This window comes from Spermophilus citellus (genome assembly GCF_964194105.1).
Source record: "Spermophilus citellus genome assembly, chromosome: 6".
Lineage (NCBI taxonomy): Eukaryota > Metazoa > Chordata > Mammalia > Rodentia > Sciuridae > Spermophilus > Spermophilus citellus.
The window spans coordinates 108,479,302-108,500,347 of record NC_138187.1 but is presented as its reverse complement, the minus strand read 5'-3'; the positions used below and the strand labels follow the sequence as shown (position 1 = coordinate 108,500,347).

Sequence of the window (21,046 nt, the reverse complement as noted above, 5' to 3'; positions counted from 1 at the left end):
TATGAGGCACTGGGTTCAAGCCTCACTCAGTACCACATAAAAATAAATAAACAAAATAAAGGTATTGTGTCCATTTACAACTAAAAAAAAAATAGATTAGACAGATAGATACTCAGTGATGTCCACAGAGACATAGAGAACTGGAGAACCCACACATTTGGTGTCAGAAGGGCTGTAAGGAGAAACTCCCTAGTACTAGTAGTAACAGCAGATAGTAAAAGTGCTTTAAAACACACACACATCTGCAGAGCTATGTCAAAGAGACACAGAAGCCAAGTGAAAGAGATTCCAGTGACAAAAGTTGAATAATTCGCACTACAAAATAAATAAAGAGAGGCATAACTCCTCACTCCTTAAATGTACATAGTGACGGCTTCCAAAGACTTTAGTATGGAAAATGGAAACAAAGAGCAACTTTATGGTAGAGAAATCTGACAAACACCACCTCAGTCAAGTAATCAAGTTAAGATAAACTGTGAAAAATTATATTGATAGTATATATTATGGTTTGGATATGACATATCCCCCAAAGTTTGTGTTAATATAGGAATATTCAGATGTGAAATGATTAGATTATGATAGCTATGATCTAATCAGTCCATTCTAATGTGAATAGACTGACTGGGTGGTAACTGTAGTCAGATGGGACATGAAGAAGATGGGTCCCTGAGAGTGTGCCCTGGATGGGTTCATATTCCCTGCAACCTCTTCCCCTTTCTCTGCTTCCTAGTAGACATGAGGTGAGTAGTTTTGCTTCACTATACCCTTCCTCCATGATGTTCTGCCTCAGCTTGGGCCCAGAGCAATGGAATCAGCCAACCATGGACTGAACCTCTGAAACCATGAGCAAAAATAAATTTTTCCTCCTCTAAATTTTTTTTGTGAGGTATTTTGGTCACAGTGACAGAAAACTAACACAGTATTTAGCCTTCATGTGACATGATAAAAATGACACTATACCTCTGGTCCTCTTCCACAAATTTCATGACCCCAATCTAATTATGAGACAAATAACACATAAATTTCACTAGTGGGACATTCTCCTCAAAACTGTCAAAAAGATCATTAAAAACAAGGAAAGCCTGAGAAACCAAACTGTAACTGTCAAGAGATGCATAAGGGGACAGGAAAGCTATAATAATGTAGTATTTCTGATGGGTTTTTGGAACAGAAAAAGAATATTAGGTAAAAATTAAGAAAGTCTAAATGAAGTATAGACTTTAGTCAATAAAAAAAAATACTTTATTGTCAGATGTAGTGGAGCACACCTGTAAACCCAGCAATTTGGGGAGCTAAGGGAGGAGGATCACAAATCAAGGTCAGCCTCTGCAACTTAGTGAGGCTCTAAGCAACTTAGTGAGACCCTGTCTCAAAATAAAATATTAAAAAAAAAGAGGGATGTGGCTCAGCAAGTTAAGCACCTCAGGGTTCAGTCCTCAGTATTAAACAAAACAAAACTTTATTAACAACTTTAAATAAACGTTGCTACCATTTTTTTGGTTAAAATACAGTGTAATTATTATGATTATAGGCATTTTAGAGGCAGACCAACAGGGTTGAAAATCTAATTCTCAGGCTGGGGCTGGGACTGGGGCTCAGTGGTAGAGCACTCGTCTTGCAAGTATGAGGTCCTGGGTTTCCCAAGTGTGAGGCCGTGGGTTCGATCTTCAGCACCACATAAATGAAAAATAAAGGAATTGTGTCCACCTACAAAAAAAAAAAATCTAATTCTCCACTTAACAGCACTGTAGCCTTTTGGACAAGTTATTTAACTGCTCAGATATTTAGTCTGTATCATCTGTAAAATAGACAATACCATGAGCATCTAAGGTTGTTTTGAAGGATACTGCACAAAAGGTAGTAACAATTAATAATTGTGTCTAATTTGGAGAAATTGCTTAGTACCCAAGAAAATAAGTTCTGCAGATTTTATTTTTTAAAAAAATTATTTTTTCTATTACTCATATACATGAAATATATGTAAAAAAGGGAGAAAATGAGCAAAATCTAATTTCACACTGTTTGGGGTGTACCACCTTCCTGGCAATGTGGATGTCTTCACCAACTCTGAATCTCTCTGAACCCCTCTCTGCTTATGTTTCACTAATAATATATTTGGACTAATAATAACTATAATTTTCACATTAGATTAGATATATAAATCATCTTTCTTAAAATTTTTTTTAATTTTGTATTTCACATATTTCTCTAAAAACTATTCTTGGGATAGGGATATAGCTAAGTGGCTTAGCATACACAAGAACCCTGAGTTTGATTCTTAGCACTACAAAAAAAAAAATCAAAAATAATTTTAGTTGTCCTTACTCTACTAGGCCATAAAATACAGCAGACTTGTTTAATAAAAAATAAATATAACTAAATTAATATAAAATCAAATGCTTTTAAATTGATGAAATACCAGGTAGGGGTAAGTTATATCATTATATAGTAATTCTTTTTTCTCTATAAATCCATACTAAAACTATTAATGCCAGCAATTTCACATTCTGTTTGTTTTCTGGCAATGGATATGCTAAGAAAGCTATGGACTTGATCCAAAGTCAAACCATAGGAAAAAAAATGTTAAATTTAATTTCAAAAGAAGAAATTAATGATAACACAGAGGGAGTAGTCATAACCAAAAATAAAAGGTCATAAAGAATTTTTAAACAGTGCAGCTGGGATTTTTCTAAAGCTGAGATATCTGTATACATATTTAAACACTTAACTGCATTCAAAACCCTGCTTACTAAAATCAAGATAAAATAATAAGCCCCAGGAGAAATAATTACCATGATAACTGTTTAAAGTACTCCACAAAGAAGGTAAAGAATGCCCTCAAGGTTAATTAACTGGAAGTGTAAATAATGTCATTGTTCTGTTTGACTCCAGTAATCCCAATACCTTTTTCAGACATATGCTGTTTAAAAAGAAAAAAAAAATTGTTGCCTTTTTTGATGGGAGGCGATAGTTATTATGAAGTCTTATAAACAGCTCGATCCGAAGACAATATGCAACCAAAACACCAGACTTAAAAATGAAATATTATATTCCAATCATCAACTAGATTTATGATTTGATAGCTTTCCTCTATCAAATGTGTATCGATCATTTACTTTTAGTAGATGCATTCTAATTTAAAAGTAAAACAAAGCAGGGGCTATTGCTCAGTGAGAGACTGCTTGCCTAGCAAGCACAAGGCACTAGGTACCATCCCCAGTACTGCAAACTCTGTGTTAACAGACCAGCTACAGTAAATTATAACATATTAGAGCTAAAACTCAGCAAGGTATTTAGATGGTACTATAGAAGCACAAGAGCAACATCCACCTTAGACTTGAAGATGGTACTTAGAGACCAGAGGAATCAGAAGTTGCACTACAGAGGTATTAATTCATCTCTTCCTGTCTCCTCCAAGAAAAGAGAATCACCAAGAAATCTAGAAGCTCTTGACTAAAACTTTCTCAACTATTTCCTGTTGTCACCTAATCTAAGAAACCACTGTCAACATCTGTTCTTGTCCTGCTCCAATGTTAAGTACAAATGACCCCTTTTTTTTAATTAAGAGACTAGATTTTTTTAAAATCTACACAATCAGAAATTCAAGAGTCAAGGTCATTTGCATGGATAGACCCGACTAATGACATGTTAACTCCAAATACAAAGTAAAATTTCTTCCACACTTGGTGATTCCCATCAAACCCCACATTTAAAGTACTGTGTGTGAAATAAATACCTTTTCTAGGAGAGAGGAGGAAAGAGGAGATGGAGAAAGGCTGAGCAATGGGCACAAAGCTACAGTTAAGACACAGCAAGAAGCTCTGCATGGTATGGTAACTATAGGTAACAATAATGTACTATACTTTGCAAAAAAGCTACAAAGTGAAATAATTTAAAAAAAAAGAAATGATAAATGAAGAACTAGATATGTGACCTTTTAGGAGATATAAACTGAGAGGCTAGGGGTATAGCCCTGAGTAGAACATGTGTTTTGTATGCAGGAGGCTTGCCTTTTGCCAGCCACACTGGCCCTTACTCCAATAAGCCTTTCTCCTTTCTTGCTTCAGGCTTTTGTGATTTTGTTTGGTTGGTTGATTTTTTTTTTTTTTTTTTTTTTTGGTTCTAGTAGTTTTGGTTTTTGCTTCATTCTTTTGAATTTACAGTTCCCTCTGCTAAAAACTAGTTGGTTTTCAGCAGAACACAAGCCACACTCAAAGCCCCTAAAGTAAGAAAAAATTAAATCAGATGTCCCTCTTCTGGAACCCTGAACTTTTTTGAACTATTTATCCCAAATGTAATTAAACAATTATGTAGGGGCTATGGATGTAGCTCAGTCGTAGAGAGCTTGCCTAACATACAAGAAGAGGACCTGAGTTCCATCCCCAGAACAGGGGAAAATAAATTATATAATTATTTGTTTTCTTCTCTATAGTAAAAAATCTCTGAGATGAAGGCCCAAACCTATTTTATTCCCCACCTAGCACATTTCTTGAAACAATAGCAATGGTTAAATGATTGTCATTTACAGAGCTTGTACTGCCAGTGAAGTTTTTGCCACATGCTTTGCCACTGAATGAGAAAGGTTTCTGCTATGCTACACTCACTCGACAGTTGAATAAATTCCAACAATTAGGTTCTTATACTAAAGTTATCCAACTCTTTTTAAGTGGCAGAGGTAGAACATGAACCCATGAGATTTACTACAGATTTCATGTTCTTAACCACTAAACAATACTATTTACTAAATGAAACCCAGAATGAGGAAGCAATATGTGCACAGGATACTACATTCCTTATGAGACCAACAAAAAATTTGTTCCCTGTGATTAAGTATAGAATGCATGCATGTTGCTACCAAACACATGACTAGGCGGAAAAACCTGGAAAGAAAGAGAAACCACACAGACAGAATAAGAAGACATTAGAGGGTTTTAGGTAGAGAATTCATAACTAGATAGCCAGATTTTCAACATGATAAATGAAAACAACTAAACCAGTTAAAAGACTTTTGGCAAAATCATCCAGTAGAAGCAGACAAATATGTACATGTCAAGAAATTGAAGGAGTCTATATTTTATGGCTTATATTTTCTCTGCCATATAATAAAAGAAGTTGGCAATTCATGGAGAATAGAGAGGATTAGAGGTTTGAGGAGATCATAAACTTGTACAGATGATAATTCTTTCTGAATCAATGTTGATCGATGCCGTGACAAAGAAAAACAAAGATACTGCTCTAGATTAAATGAGAGAAAAGAGACATGACAACTAAATGCAATATGCAATTCTGGACTGAAACCTGTACTATGGGGATATGCTATAAAAGGCGTTATTAACAATTGGGATAATTGACAAAATTAAAATGTAAACAGTAGAATTCAATTAAAATATATTATCTGTGCTAAAATTCATAGGGATTACATAAGAGACTAACTATATTTGTTCTTAGGAAATATACACCCAAACTTTTTTTTAGGGGGGGTGGGGTTTTTGTTTTGTTTTTTCATTTTTTGTTTTATTTTGTTCTGGTACTGGGAATTGAACCCAGTGGCACTTTACCATTGTGCCACATCCCCAGGCCTTTCTTTACATTTTTTAAGTCAGGGTCTTGCTAAATTGCCAAGGCTAGTCTTGAACTTGCCATCCACCTGGCTCAGCCTCCCAAGCAGCTGGGATTATAGCCACATGCCACCACGCCCACAAGTATATCTAAATGTTAAGAGACAAAGTGGAATGACTATATGTAACAAACTCTCAAATAGTTCAAGGAAAAAAATTATAGATATGTAGGTAGGAAGGTACATAGAATATAAAAGCAAATATGACAAAAATGTTAAAATTAATGAACGTGGATAATGGGAATATGGGAATTCTCTGAACAATACTCACAATTTTTCTATAAACTATAAACTATTTCACAAAGTTTATATTATTAAATGATTAATGTTGAATAAGGCTATAGTCTGAGAAAAGCATATCTGAATTTAAGATTTCAGAGGTGGTACAATTCTAGATGATGGCAGTATCCAAGGTTTGACCATGGAAGTGAAAAGCCTCAAGTATAATGGATGAAAGTCATTGAAATTGTAGTCAAATCCTAGACCATTTTTTTTTTTACTCATTTCATTATAAGGCACAGTTTCCTATGAAATTTCATTTTACTTAATGATTTCACCTGAAGTTCTTAATATCTGAATTCCTTTTTACTTTTCTTTTGAGAGTTTTAATGTTTAAAATCATTTTATATTTTATTTGCCATTTCAAATCAACTAGCCAAGAGGTACATAACTCCTCTTCCTCATTACTAATGAAGATCTGAAGAGAATTTCAAAACCTCCATTTTTCGGATATCAGTTAGATACACGGCCATTTTTCATCTTTATTACTTTGGGACCTACTCAGAATACTTCCTCTATGTGATAATACTGAATTTCAAGCAAATTTTAATAATATGCCAGCTACCACTTCAAAGATAGTAATAATCATAATAACAGCACTTCCAGTCTTCTGCAAAAATGAAAGGGGAGTGGTCACCTAGTTATCCAGGGGATGAGAGATGTTAACTTCTTGCCTTAGTTAACATCGTTTTTAACTAAGATGTTACCTATTTGGACTTTCATCCAAACCTCCTATATTTAGCCTGACCACATGCATGCCTTTAGAGCTGGCTGCTGCCTCTAAGGTGGGGCCTTGAAGAGTTTTCACAGTTCAAACTGGTTTGGTTTTTTGGCTCCTTCCACTACAGACTTTTATATATTCTCTTTAGTTCTGCTAGGTTAGTTGCCTTTCATCTGTCCATTTAGCAATGTATTACCTTCTCTCTTAATGTCTATTTAGAAACTACAATTATCTTCTCTTATTCTCTTTGTCCTATGCCTTTTATATTCCTTTACTGTCATTTTAGTGGAGTTTCAGGAAAGGTAAACATAAATGTGTGCCCAACCACTACGTTGAAGTGTAAGTGCCATTCTAGTTTTTTAAATAATAAGGTTGAGTTAAGTATGTGATTTCCAATCTAGTGCATGTGCAAATTTAATGGGAGTAACACTGAGCTAGTTTCAATATTTTTAGAAGATTAACAGAAAAATACATCACTCACAATAAGACAGTGCAGAGTGACATTAATTTTCTTTACTCAATGTTTTACTCCTGACTTTTTCATTGATTTAACACTTATACCGATTATCCTATACGTTTTCTAAATTTCATGGATTTGGGCAATAAATGAAACAATGCCTGTGGCCTCATGGACTTTCCACTGTAAGAGGATAGATGGACAATAAGCAAATATGTATTTTACTCTGATCATAAGTTCTGATTGGTAATCTGATTGGTAATCTTTAATAAAAAAATTAGAAAGGCATTAATATAATCAGTATAAAAGGATCATAACAAGATACTCAGAGAACTTAGATTATTCTTCATAACCAAAAGAAATAATGTTAAATGTAATCATTTTTCCAAAGTGGGCAGATAATATGGATCAAAGCTGGGTCAAAAGATATTTGTATAACATTAATTGCAGGATTATTTATAACAAAATTGGGAAACAATCTAAATATTCAACAATAAGGGAAACCTTAAATAAATTACAGTTCATAAATATAATGAATTCAGCTATCATACAAGTTCTTAAAACTTAGGACACAAAAAGATATCTATAACAGTAAATTTAAAAAGCTGGAAATAAAATTATTTTTAATATAATCTCAAGTCTATAAAATAAAAATCTGCCTAGGAAAAGCCTGAAAGGAATAGCCAAATTTACTCTAGATTCCAAATCAATGTTTTTAAACAGTATCTTCATCTTGTAGTAACTTGTTAGAAATGCAAATTCTCAAATTCCTATCTGAGAATTTACCTATTCTTCAATACCTTAAATATTTCATTCCTGTCTCTCCTGGTTTGCCAAAAGTAGATTCCAGATCTACTTTTGTTCAATAACTGGTGGGGGTGCTGGGGTTGTGGCTCATTGGTAGAGTGCTTGCCTCCTATGTGTGAGGCACTGGATTAAATTCTCAGCACTGCATATTAAAAAAAAATAAAGTCCATTGACAATTGAAAAAAATACTTTAAAAAAAAAAACTGGTGGGGGAGCCCAGAAATCTGAACAAGCTCTCCAGGTAATTCTGATGCATACAGAAGTTTGAGAAGTACCAGATAATGAGATTGTGGGTCAATTTTCTTTTCTTCCTCTTATAAATTTTCATTTGACTTTGCAGTATGGTGTCACAGAGGATTAAGAGCATTAATTTAAATGAGAACCCATGCTTCACAAACATTTAGTAGTATGGGATCTTTGAAAAACTGCTTTACCTATTCTTCAATACCTTAAATATTTCATTCCTCTCTCTCCTGGTTTGCCAAGAAATCAGCTGTAATTGTTACACTTGTTCTACAAATTTATGATCTCCTCAAACCTCTAATCCTCTTGCTTCTCCATGAAGATGTTTTATACACTGGTTTCTTACAAGATTTTTTGTCTTTAGTTTGAATATAAGCTTATATAGTTTTTTTTTTTGTTGTTGTTGTTTTTTTTTTTTTTTTGGTGGGGGACAGGTCTGGGGATTGAACCCAGGGGCACTTAACCACTGAGCCACATCTCCAGCCCTTTTTTTTTTTTTTTACTTTGAGACAGGGTCTCACCAAGTTGCTAAGGCTGGCCTAGAACTTGCCATTCTCATGTCTCCGCCTTCTGAGTTGCTAGGATTACAGGCATGCCCCACTGCACCCAGCTAGATGTTTTGGTATTAATCCTGCCTGGTGTCCTGTCAGTTTTTTGGATCTTTGGTTTGATGTCTGTCATTTACTGTGGGAAAATTCTTCTTTTTTCTATTTTTTTAAATTTTTTTATTTGTTTTAGTTATACATGATAATAGGATGCATTAATGCACTTTGATATACATAGATGGGATATAATTTCTCATTTTTCTGAGTGTACATGTTGTAGAATCACATTGGTCATGCAGTCATATATATACATAAAGTAATGATGTCTATTCCATTCTACTATCCTTCCTATCCCCACATCTCCACCCCTCCCCTCCCTTTACTTCCCTCTACCTAATCTAAGATAACTGTTCTTCTCTAGTGCCCCACCCAACTTATTGTGAATTAGCATCTGCATAGTAAAGAAAACATTCAGCCTTTGGTTTTGGGGGATTGGCTTATTTTGCTTAGCATGATAGTCTCCAACTCCATCCATTTACTGGCAAGTGCCATAATTTCATTCTTCTTTAAAACTGAGTAATATTCCATTGAATATATATATCACATTTTCTTTAAACATTCATCCATTGAAGGACATCTAGGTTGGTTCCATAGTTTAGCTATGTGAATTGAGCTGCAATAAACATTGATATGGCTGCATTACTGTAGTATGCTGATTTTAAGTCCTTTGGGTATAAACCTAGAAGTGGGATAGCTGGGTCAAATGGTGGCTCCATTACAAGTTTTCTGAGGAATCTCCATACTGCTTTCCATAGTGGTTGTGCCAATTTGCAGCACTGTGGGAAAATTCTTAGACATCATTTCTTTCAAACATTTCTTCTGCTAACTTCTTTCTTTTCTTTCTGGTATTCAAAGTACATGTATTTCACATCTTTTGAAATTGCCCCCATGGTTCTTAGATACTCAGATTTTGTTTTGGTTTTAGGTTTGTTTTGTTTTGTTCTCTTTGCATTTCAGTCTGTCAATTTTTCTACTAGTACATGCTTAAGTAATTCAGTAATTCTTTCCTCAGTAACGTTGAGTTTACTGACAGGTCAACAAAACCATTCTCCATTACATTACATTTACCATTACGCTTTTAATTGCTAACATTTATTTTTCTTTATTAGAATCTATGTACACAGCCCCTGTATTCTTCCATGTTGTCTACTTTTTCTATTACACTCCTTAACATACCAACAATAGTTCTGTAAATTCCCTAATGATTACAAAATATGTATCACATATGAGAGTCTTCAGGTTGTTTTTCTTGCCTGTTAACATGCCTTGTAATTTTTTTATTTTAGTTGTAAAAGGATACAATACCTTTATTTATTTATTTATTTTTATGTGCTGCTGAGGATAGAACCCAGTGCCTCACACATGCTAGGCAATTGCTCTACCACTGAGCCACAACCCCAGCCCCATGCCTTGTAATTTTTTGTTGGAAGTCAGACATGATATGATGCATCAAGTAAGAAGAACTGAGATAAATAGCCATTAGTGTGAGGCTTTACATCAGTCTAAGCAGTAAGACTGTGTTTAAAGTTTTCTGTAGCTGTCAGAGCTAGATTCCTCTAGTGCCCTTGTTTTTGTCTGTTATCTTTGAGTTTCCCTGCAACCCCTCCTTAAATAGAGTCTACACCTTGTAAGTCTCTCAGCTGTAATCCACTACTGTTGTATTATATTATTGTTGATGCGGTGGTAATTTTATGATTAAATCTCACCTTCTAGTGGAGCCATGTCCCGCACTGTGACCCTCACAAGTGTTTTTTCAGCTTCTTCCCATCCTCTTAGCTGTGACAGGAAGGATAGTGGGCACTGGAACTGGCTAAATGTTGTTAGATAGGCTAAAACTCTGGTAAAGTATTTTGAGTAGACCATTGCTATAGAGAATTTTCTTAAGCATTTTTCAAAATTTGTGCTTTCCTTCTCCCTCTAAACAACAAGGTGTTCTTTCTTGCCTCTTCATGATGATACCCTGAAAGAATGAGGGAGATTGCCTAAGATTGAGGTGAAAGTATGAGGGAGACTGCCTAAGATACTGGAGGCCTCCAGGAGTTTCTCATTCCCAAAGAAGCCTATACTTGTGCTCTAACAGTTTGTCAAAATTACTAAATGCTGGGCTGGGGATACAGCAAAATGGTAGAGCACTTGCCTAGCATGTATAAAGCCCTGGGTTTGATTTCCAGCACCACAAAAAATAAATAAATAAATAAAAAAGTTTCTTCCAGTTTATGGCTCCAGCAGTAACAGGAGTGATAACTCCCAAGCTCTTACCTGTTGCAGCTGAAACTAGAAGTCTGCTTTATCTTTCTGATTCCTCTACTAACTTACACTTTATTTTCTTTGGTTGTAGGATAGTTGCACCTAGTCTATCCATTCTTTCTCTGTTCCCAAGTAAGAAATTCAAGAGTCATTCTTGTCTTTGACTTGACTCAATATTCATACCCAACTTATTACCCTCATTTGTAAAAAGATGATAGTAGAGGCACCTTTCAAAATGGATGTGTTAGATTAAATGACATAATAAATGGAAAACATGTAGCACCCCCCAGTATCTATTTTACAGTAAACACTCTATAAATGTTAACTATTGAGGGGTTTTTTGTTTGTTTTGTATGTTTGTTTGTTAGTTGTAGATGGACACAATACCTTTATTTTATTCATTTATTTTTATGTAGTGCTGATGATAGAACCCAGTGCCTCACATGTGCTAGGTGAGTGCTCTACCACTGAGCTACAACACTAGCCCCTACTGGAGTTTCTTTTCCCCCCACCAAATTTTTTGAGTATGAAATTCTCTTTTACCTTTGGTTTTCATTATTTCATTTTCTCATTTTCCCATGACTCTTTTCCTCAAAGCAGTTATTAATTTTACCCATTTTTTTAATCTTAGTCCCTTCTCATTTCAGTCAATATCTTTTCATTCTACCCATTTTCTCAGGGCATTTTCAACCACTCCCATGGTTACTGCCACTATTGTACACATTCAAACAATTCAGCACAGACCTTTTTTTCTCATATTTCATACAATAGATACTTAGGTATCAAGCACACGTTGCTACCTACTTTATATCTCAACCTGGATGTCCCACAGGCACCTAAACTCAACATGTGCAAGACTACAAGCATTATTTATATCACTCTACTATTCCTCTTTATTCTCTTGCGTTTGTGTTATCCAAACATTTTTGCTTCTGACTTGATTCAACATTCATATCCAACTTATTACAAAAACTATTAAGTCTCTCTAGCCTCTTCCTCCTTTTTTCATCCCTGACCTCCATTATCTGGGTTCAAAATCTTATCTTTCTGGACTAATACTGGAACTCTAATTTTGTCCCACTCTGATTCATTCTAAACACTTGCTCAAGTGACTTTTTCCAAACAACAAATATGATTGTCTCATGAAAAATTAATGCCCCATCAATGCTGTAAGAATAAAAATTTAAGGGCTGGGGCTGTAGCTCAGTGTTAGAGCACTTGCCTCTTATGTGTGAGGCACTGGGTTCAATCTTCGGCACCACATAAAAATAAAACTAAGATGTTGTGTCCACCGAAAACTAAAAAATAAATATCAAAAAAAGAATAAATTTCCGGGCTGGGGATGTGGCTCAAGCGGTAGCGCGCTCGCCTGGTATGCGTGCGGCCCGGGTTCGATCCTCAGCACCACATACCAACAAAGATGTTGTGTCCGCCGAGAACTAAAAAATAAATATTAAAAATTCTCTTTAAAAATTTTAAAAAAAGAATAAATTTTAAAACACTACCACATCTCCATTATGATTGGATCAGAAATGAACCCCAAAAGTTCATGTGTTGTAAGACTTGGTCCCCAATGCAGCAGTGGTGAGGTGGGGTCATTGGAAAATGATTGGATCATGTGGGCTCAAATTTTATCAATAGATGAAGCCATTGATGGATTCATAATTTGATGGGCTACTGGGAGGTGGTAGAAACTCATGAGGTGGTAGAAACTCAGGAGGTGGAAAAAGTAGGTTCTTGGGGATGTGCCCTTCAAGGCTATAACTTGTCCTTGGCCCCTTCTTTCTCATTCTGTTTCCTGGCTACAGTGAAATGAACCACTCTGCCCCTCTTCGCCATGATGCTCTGCCTAACAGGTCTAGAAATAACAGTGCCATGGACAGAAACCTCTGAAACTCTTGAGCTAAAATAAATCTTTCCTCTTTTAAGTTGTTTTTCTCAAGTACTTTATCATACCAAGAGAAAGCTAACACATCTCCTCCTAACTGAACTAAAATTCTAGCCATATTAAATACCCGTATAATTACTGAGACTAATCTTCATGACTTCAAGCTCATTATTTCTTCTCTTCCTGAAATTTTCTTCTCTTCTTGTTCTCTGAGTTATTAACCCTTCAAGATAAACTTAGAGTTGCCTTTTTCAGGAAGCCAACTCTTATTTAACATTCGGTAAATACTTACTGAGCTACTATGTGCCACATCCTGGGTATATTAAATATTAAGAGCAAATAAAGCATGACCCCTATCGTTCTGGAACATAAAAAGTCTAGAAGGAATAGCAAACACACATACACAATTATAAGTTAAAATGAAGATAGAAGAAAATTAACTACAAAAGGGAATAAAAGAGGGCTTTAATGTAAAGGATATATGTGTGAATCAGGTGACTCTTCCAGAATGCCTAATCACTATGTAAATATAGATATCATAGCATTTATTAGATCATTGTATCAGTATTATCTTAACTGCCCATCATCCTCATTAGACTGGAAATGCTTTGAACTGAAATTCAGAGAAATTGACACATTCAACTAAAATCTAAAAAGAAGCAGTGTCCAAATTCCACCCCAAGTCTTTAGACTCCCAAATATATGACTGCATTTAAAAACTAAAATTACAGGATGTGGCTCCATAGTAAAGCACTTGTCTAGAATGCTCAAGGTCCTGGGTTTGATCCCCAACACCACCAAAAAATAAAAAGTAAATTACTTATTATAATAGCTATAAAACCCAAACTACATGTTTATAATATCAAATACAGGATTTGATAGACATATTTTAATAGATGCCATCCTAATGGGTATGAGGTAGTATCTCATTCATTTTATTTTTTAAATCTTGAATATTCTTCAAAAATATTTATAAACTAATATAAATTTCAGTGCATTTTTCTCTTTTTAAAATTCTGAATGAGAATAAGTAAATTAGGTTTCAGTAAGTCAGTTTTCTTTTTTGTTTAGACTTACCTGGATGTTGCTTTTTTTTTTTTTAAATAATTGTAGATAGACAGAACACCTTTATTTTATTTGTTATTATTTTTTTTTTATGCAGTGCTAAGGATCAAACCCAGTGCCTCACACATGCTAGACAAGCACTATGCCACTGAGCTACAGCCCCAGCCTTCACCTGGATGTTTATGTCAGTCTAAAATAGGGAGAAAATTTATTAAATGGTCCAAAAATATGACAAATGCATCATGTATTATCAAAAACTGGTTAAACTTTAAATTTTTTCTAAACCCAATGATTTCATGACAAACATACACAAATAACCACTAACTCCCTAGAATGTACCAAGCACTTTTTTTTCCTATTTCACTCAGCATTCCTTTAATGCCAAGAATTGTGGTGGATCCTGGGTACATAAGTATGAGTAAGAAGACACTGTTTCCATAATAATAAAATAGGTATAATTAGCCCCACTTTACACTGAGGAGCCTGAAGCTTCTTAGATTTAGCACTTTCACTAAGATCAGATAGTTAAGGCTTAGGGAAGATGAAATTCAAATTCAAGTCTTAGCTCAAAGCTCATCCTTTGGACTATACCACAAACTTCAATCTGTACTATCTATGGCAACTGGTAATTTGTGCATTTCTATTTAGATTTCCAAATACTATGTTTTCAGAGGAGTGGCATAATGCAAGGAATCAAAAAACAAGTAAAACTTCCCTCATAACTGAACTGGAGGTATTTTACCATGTGATGTCATCAAAGCATGCAAAGTAACAAAGAATATTTTAGTACAAACAAAAATAGTACATCCTAGAGTAAGCTTTGAGTATCTGAAGCTTATTAAAAAAAAAACAAAAAACTGATACACCTTCTAAAGCTCACTGGCCTACCAAAAGTTACAATTTCATACCTAAATAGTTTATTTCCTAGACATGTTTCTAATTACAAAACATGATACTAATTACAAACAGAAGATCCTTCTAGTCCTACATAAAATTCTCTAAGAGACAGAAATAAGGTTTAAAGATCCAAAGACTCAACAATTGCATTGGTTTTTCATTTAAACAAAAGAAAGAAAAAACAAAAATGTTCTGGCTAGGGAAACTTCAGAAAAACTTCACAGAAACTTTAAAAAGAATTTGTCCTATCTCATTTCAAATATTCTTTTTTAAATTTTTTTTAATATCTCCATTTTATTTTTATGTGGTGCTGAGAATCGAACCCAGTGCCTCACGCATGCTAGATGAGCACGCTACGGCTTGAGCCACATCCCTAGCCCATCAAATATTCTTTCAGTAAAGAAAAAAGAAATTAAGTGATTTAAAATTAACCTTTTTTCAACTTTAATTTTTAGCTTATTATGTAACATCTTTAATCTAGGAAAAAGTAAATTATACAGGGTTAAAGTACAAAAATGCTACACATAAGCATAATAATTTCAATGCATATACTCTTACAAAAAAAAACTTTTCTAAATTGAGCACAATAGCGTCCTCTAATAGATAATCCTAAGAAAAAATTTTTTTGGGGGGGTACCAAGGGTTGAACTCAGGGGCACTCTACCACTGAGCCACATCTCCAGCCCTATTTTGTATTTTATTTAGAGACAGGGTCTCACTGAGTTGCTTAGTACCCCACCATTGCCGAGGATAGCTTTGAACTTGCAATCCTTCTGTCTCAGCCTGCCAAACCGCTGGGATTACAGGCATGAACCACGGAGATGGGTTTAGGATATTCTTAAAACTTGTATCAAAAAAAAAAAAAAAAAAAAAACCTTGTATCAAAGCTAATCCCCAAGTGTTCAAAGGAACCAAAAATTATGTTACCCAGAAAATTTTTCCACCTTTACAACTTTAAAAAATCTCAAGATTAAAGATGGATCATTTACAACATATATATATTTCTACAAAGAGGTTTTTTTTTTTTTTTTTGTAGATGTTTTTGTTTGTTTTGCGGTACTGGAGATTAACCTTGGAGTGGAGATTAACCTTGGAGTGTTCTACTACTCACTAACATTTCCAGCCCTTTTTATTTTTTGAGACAGGATCTCACTAAATTGCAGAGGCTGGCCTCGAATTTGTGATCCTCCTGCCTCAGTATCCAGAGTTACAAGTATGTACTACCATTCCTGGCATGTAGTTTTTAAAGAAGTGTGAGTGAACACCTTGGCAATGTGAAAAAGCATTTGTTGAGCCTGGTGTAAGGAGGAGAGGAACTAAAGCCTAAAACTGGTTTTATATATTTTTAAGTATAAAATGTTTTGGGGAAATTAATAGTAAGGCTTTGATTAAACCATAACCTGTCCTCAACAAGTATTTATTATGCTTATTAGCAAGAGACAGATCAGAAATGGCCTTTGGAGACTGACAGGGTAATGCGTATGTCCTTCAAAACTATTATTTTTGTGTGTGATTCCCTGTCCCTCAAGCAGCTTTTGAACTATAAACAACTGATGAACCGAGCCTAATTCCATTTTAAGACTGGGAGCCATCTCATCACAAAACCATGAAAAGTTAATTTCTGTTTTACTATAAATTACTGAGATTTCTAAATTAGTTTGGAATTCCTGCCCATGCCTTGAACTCACCCATGCCTAGCTCCCCCTGATCAGATAACAACCTGCTCTGAAACCTCAGAGGCGCTTCATAAATTCTGATGTTGGGATCTGAATTTTCTCCCTACCTTGAAATATCATGTCATGTAGATTATTAACCTACTATCTGCCTTTGTATTATGCTTGTCAAAATCCTGTTATTTGTAAGTTCTCAAGACACCCCCTTTGCAACTTTTTGTGCTATAAAATCTCATTCTTGCAGAGCTGGAGGGCTGGTCTCTAGCTCAAGTTAGGGGAGACAGTCACTGATCAGCTCTCTTTAAAGCTTGCTTTAATTTGATCTAAAATTGGAGTTGGTACCTTTTCTTTGCATTAGGGTTCAACCCAATCTCTCACAAAGCTTAACTCTCATAAAACAATATATTCACTTCTGTAACCAGCTTTTTGGTCAATATATCAATACATCAACTACCTCTAAAACAACCCTAATAAATCATTCTATTCTGCACATCAGTTTTTCATGAATTTAGTTAGCTTGAGTAAATCCCCAAAAATCTGATCAATTCTGATTAATTAGCTAGGTACTAGGGATGGAACCCAGGGGCACTTCAACCCTGAGCTACATATATCTCCTACATCCTCAGCTCTTTTTAGTTTTTTTGAAACAGGGTGTAAATTGCTTAGGACCTTGCTAAATCACTGAGGCTAGCCTTCAACTTGAGATCCTCCTGCCTCAGCCTCCCAAATCACTAGGATTACAGGTGTGCACCACCCATACCCAGGTAGGTGATTCTTACTTCTGAAGTAAGAATCAAATACAGTAATTATATTCATATGAAGAGCTGATCACTAAAGTGAGTCTCCAGTTTATCCTCCAACAAAATACCTTTATTTCCTCATGCCCTTCATGCAATTTTAGTTAACTCATTAAACTGTTAAGAATTAATGAAATAAACCAAGTAAAGTGGCACAGGCATGTAGTCCCAGCAACTCAGGAGGCTGAATATCACAAGTTTAAGGTCTGCCTCACCATCTTAAGGAGACAATCAGAAACTTAGGGAGACCCTGTCTCAAAATTTTTAAAATTTTAAAAGGACTGAGGATGTAGCTCAGTGGTAAAAAGCCCCTGGATTCAATCCCCAGGCCCCAAAATAAATAAATAGATAAGATATACCACATAATACTGCTTCTCAAACTTTCATGAGATATACAAAAATTAAGAATGATCAAATAAATCAGGGCAGCGCCTGAGATTCGTCATTTCCAGTAAGTTCCCAGAGATGTCCAGGACTGCCCACAGACTTCAAGGGTATATAACTTGCCTGGCACAATGGCAACTGAGTACAGTTAACTAGCTCCCATTTGTATATGTCTTCCTTAGTGATGGCACACTTCTTGAGAGCTAATGCAATTTTTTTTCCCATTTTGTATCCTCCAAAATGCTAACCAGAATGCTTTCCAATCAAAGGGCATTAAACATAGGCCAGAGGGCTGGGACTATAGCCCAGTGGCTGGAGCACTTGCCTAGCATGCAGGAGGCACTGGGTTCGAGCCTTAACACCACATAAAAATTAAAATAATAATAATAATGATAAATTAATAAACATAGGCCAACTTACTAAATGGCATTAGACTTAACTTCTATGGTGATAGATAGAATTTTTTTCCTCTGCATTACCTTATCCTAAACACAAAAATATTTTTTGAAAATTGAAAAATTTGGAATGTTTTTAATGGTTTTTTAAAGTAAAAATAAAAACTGGAAAAATCTGCCAAAAAAAGAAAAAACCCAGTGCATATTTCTCATGCTAGCCTAATCAAATCTTAAAATAATAAAAAAAAAGACTCTCCTTTTTGTCCTTAATAAACAAGAACTTAAATAAAAAATGTCACTCAGCTCTCTGGGGAAATTTTTTAATCGAAAAAAATTAAGATTTTTTGCCATTTTTAAAACAGCACCATTAAATTATAAGGACATCTTAGTAAAGGTAACACCTATAAAATAATCTTGACTTCTCAGATTAATCCTATCATTTAAAAAAAATTCAGTATTTGTTATCCCTAGGTAGATCTTTGGCACAATTTCATGTTTCTCTGCTTATTTTGTAATTACTATGAGTGACTAAATCTCTCCTGTAAATATTGGTGTTAACCTGACTACTACACTTCGATGTTCCATGCTAAGAAAAAAAAAAGGGTGGGGGGGGGGTGTGTTTCAGCGCTCTGGAAAGGAAACAAAAGGTGGAATATTATTTTCACTTCCAGAATTATTTTACCTCTACTGTTCCATGGCTGGCGGTTGTTTGTTTTTTTTTTTTTTTTTTTTTTTTTGGAGTTAAGTAAGGACAGTAACTAAGGGTCGGATTTTAACCCATACCGCTTAATCAGGAACAATTTAAAGGCCTTGCAATTACACGTGGATAATCGATTTTTCGCAAAAGAAACGCATCAACCCCTCTGATGCGGCCACCTCAAGCCTCACCGGCCAGTCCCGCCTCTGCCCAGGGCGACCGGGAGGTCGGGGTGGCACACAGCGGCTCCAACGCGTCATTGCGGGGTTTTGCTTTTTCGTCTTTACTAAAATTGTCGTTTGCTTTGTTTTGTTTTCTTAAGACCCGACCCAGGTGGGTAGAGCGGGGCGGGCAGGCATTTCGCAGGCCGGAGACACCCGGCGAGCGGCTGTGACTCGGAGGCCGCATTCTCACTACGGAGGCAAAATGGTGGCGGCGAGCGCCACCAGGCTGAGCCCGGGCGGGGTCTCAGAGCAGCGGGAGAGGATCCCTCCAGATTCCGGCGGCCAGAACCCGTCCTCGCCCAGACGACCTCCGGGTGTTCACCGCCTGGACAACTGCCGGCCTGGCGCTTGCGGCCCCGAGACCCAGGACGAGGGTGTGGAGGCGGCGGTGGCGACCGCGCAACCGAGAACAAGGACGCCATTATCGGCCTCCCGGGCTGGCGCCTGGGCCGCAGCCCGCGCAGAAGCCGAAACCCGGCCTCTGAGGGGGAAGGGAGGACGCGGAGGGCGGGGAAGAAGAGGGCGGAGGATGGGGAGGCGGGGCCGAGGCGCCCGTGCTTGTGGCTGCGAGGACGCGGGGAAAGCGGCCCCTCCTCAGGCCACCCTCTCCCAGCTCGTGGGGGCTAAAGATGGGGGATGACCTGTCCCCACCCGGCACTTCCCGGGGTCGCGGCGGGCGGCGCGGGCAGCCGCTGTCTCCGCGCTACCATCCATACCTTCCTTGTCTTTATCTTCCGCCATCTTGATGCGGAGCCGGTCGCCTGGGAGATGCCAGTCGTTAGCCCGGGTCGCCCCCCTTGGGCCCCCGCGACGCCGGGAGCCCGGGATGGGGGAGGGGCCGCCCAAACGGGGCGGGGCTGGGGGCTTAGAGCCGCCTCCTCGGCTTCCCGCCGCGACCACCCTCCCTCCGCCCCTCTCCCCCGGCCCGGCGCGCGCGCCTCGGAAAACCCTGTCTCCCTGGATCCGCGCCACCGGGTCTCCGGCCTTTTCTCTCCCGGGTCTGGGTTTCTCCGTGTCTAGGGGAATCATTCCATAACACGGTTGTGAACCCCTCCTTTCCTTTGTTTGTGATTGACTTGGGGACAACATACTGTGCTCTACCTCTCACTCCCTCGTTTGTACGACGTGGCGTGCTCGATTTTTTTTTTTTTTTTAACTGCGGATTTAAAACGCTGCCAGAGAGCTGGGTGAAGAGCTCGGCTCCCCAGGGCGTAATAGAATTAAACTGCAATCCACCCTCCTCCCCCTTCCCATTCACAGCTCCCTGGCGCTGGGAAGCCGCCGGGCTGCTGCAGAACCGCCTTGCTGGCTCCATCCCTGTTTTCTCCTGTCCAGTCCTCCCAGAGAAAGTGACGGTACAGCCTATGAGAACTGGAGCTAAAACGGACATGGGCAGAGTGCAAGAGGAAACCAGAGCCATTCAACTATTACTAGAGAGGAATCGCTGTAGAAAAACATGTGCAAAATAGGCGCAAACACTGCGTCGTCAAGGCTGCGATTTCTGATACAAAATAGAAGGTTCTCATAGCAACAAAAACGTGCCCATGTTGTGCTCGGTAGTACATACATTCATATGTTCCTAGTTGTAAAATTTTGACATAACCTCCCGTTAAAGTTATAATGGAAGTTTTAAATTCTGCTTTCCTGAAACTTTGCAGCTATAGCATGGTGTTAAATTGTTCTTTATCAATAAGCTTACCTATTACGATACTTTTAAAAAAAAGGCTTTGAATAAAATGCCTAATGCTGTGGCTATTTTTAAGCTAATGTTTAATGATATGTCGGTATATGTGTACTAGTTTAACTACTTAATGCACATAAGAACAATTTATAAACTGTAAATTTTAAGAGGCCTTCAAAAATACATGATATTGCTATTTAATGATTTTATTAAAACAGTTTTTAATGCTCCTTTTATTAATTCTAGTTCTATAATCCCTGGAACCCTAAAGCAAACTATTCCTTATTAAAATATGTATTTTCTTCTAGAGAAAGAGATCTATTTAGTGCTCTGATCATCATTCTGTTTGAAAATTATGAATGTTAAATG

General features: G+C 36.9%; 2 protein-coding genes across 3 annotated transcripts in view; one reads left to right on the top strand and one right to left on the bottom strand.

Annotated features, from left to right (window-relative positions):
- DRC8 (dynein regulatory complex subunit 8) overlaps nucleotides 1–20,264 on the bottom strand; it is a 136,452-nt gene extending 116,188 nt beyond the window's left edge. For both annotated transcript variants that reach the window (XM_081299333.1, XM_081299334.1), the window contains exon 1: nucleotides 19,713–20,264. In XM_081299333.1, coding sequence (XP_081155459.1) covers nucleotides 19,713–20,085 — 373 coding nt within the window. In that variant the 5' untranslated portion in view covers nucleotides 20,086–20,264. The remainder of the gene's footprint in view (nucleotides 1–19,712) is intronic.
- Nucleotides 18,840–20,465, top strand: LOC308651810 (uncharacterized protein; the record flags this gene model as incomplete). The annotated part of the gene is made up of 2 exons (XM_081299335.1): nucleotides 18,840–19,370; nucleotides 20,257–20,465. The coding sequence occupies exons 1-2, from the start codon at nucleotides 19,199–19,201 to the stop codon at nucleotides 20,463–20,465; spliced, it is 381 nt and encodes a 126-aa protein (XP_081155461.1). The 5' UTR covers nucleotides 18,840–19,198.
- Between the last annotated feature and the right edge of the window lie 581 nt (nucleotides 20,466–21,046).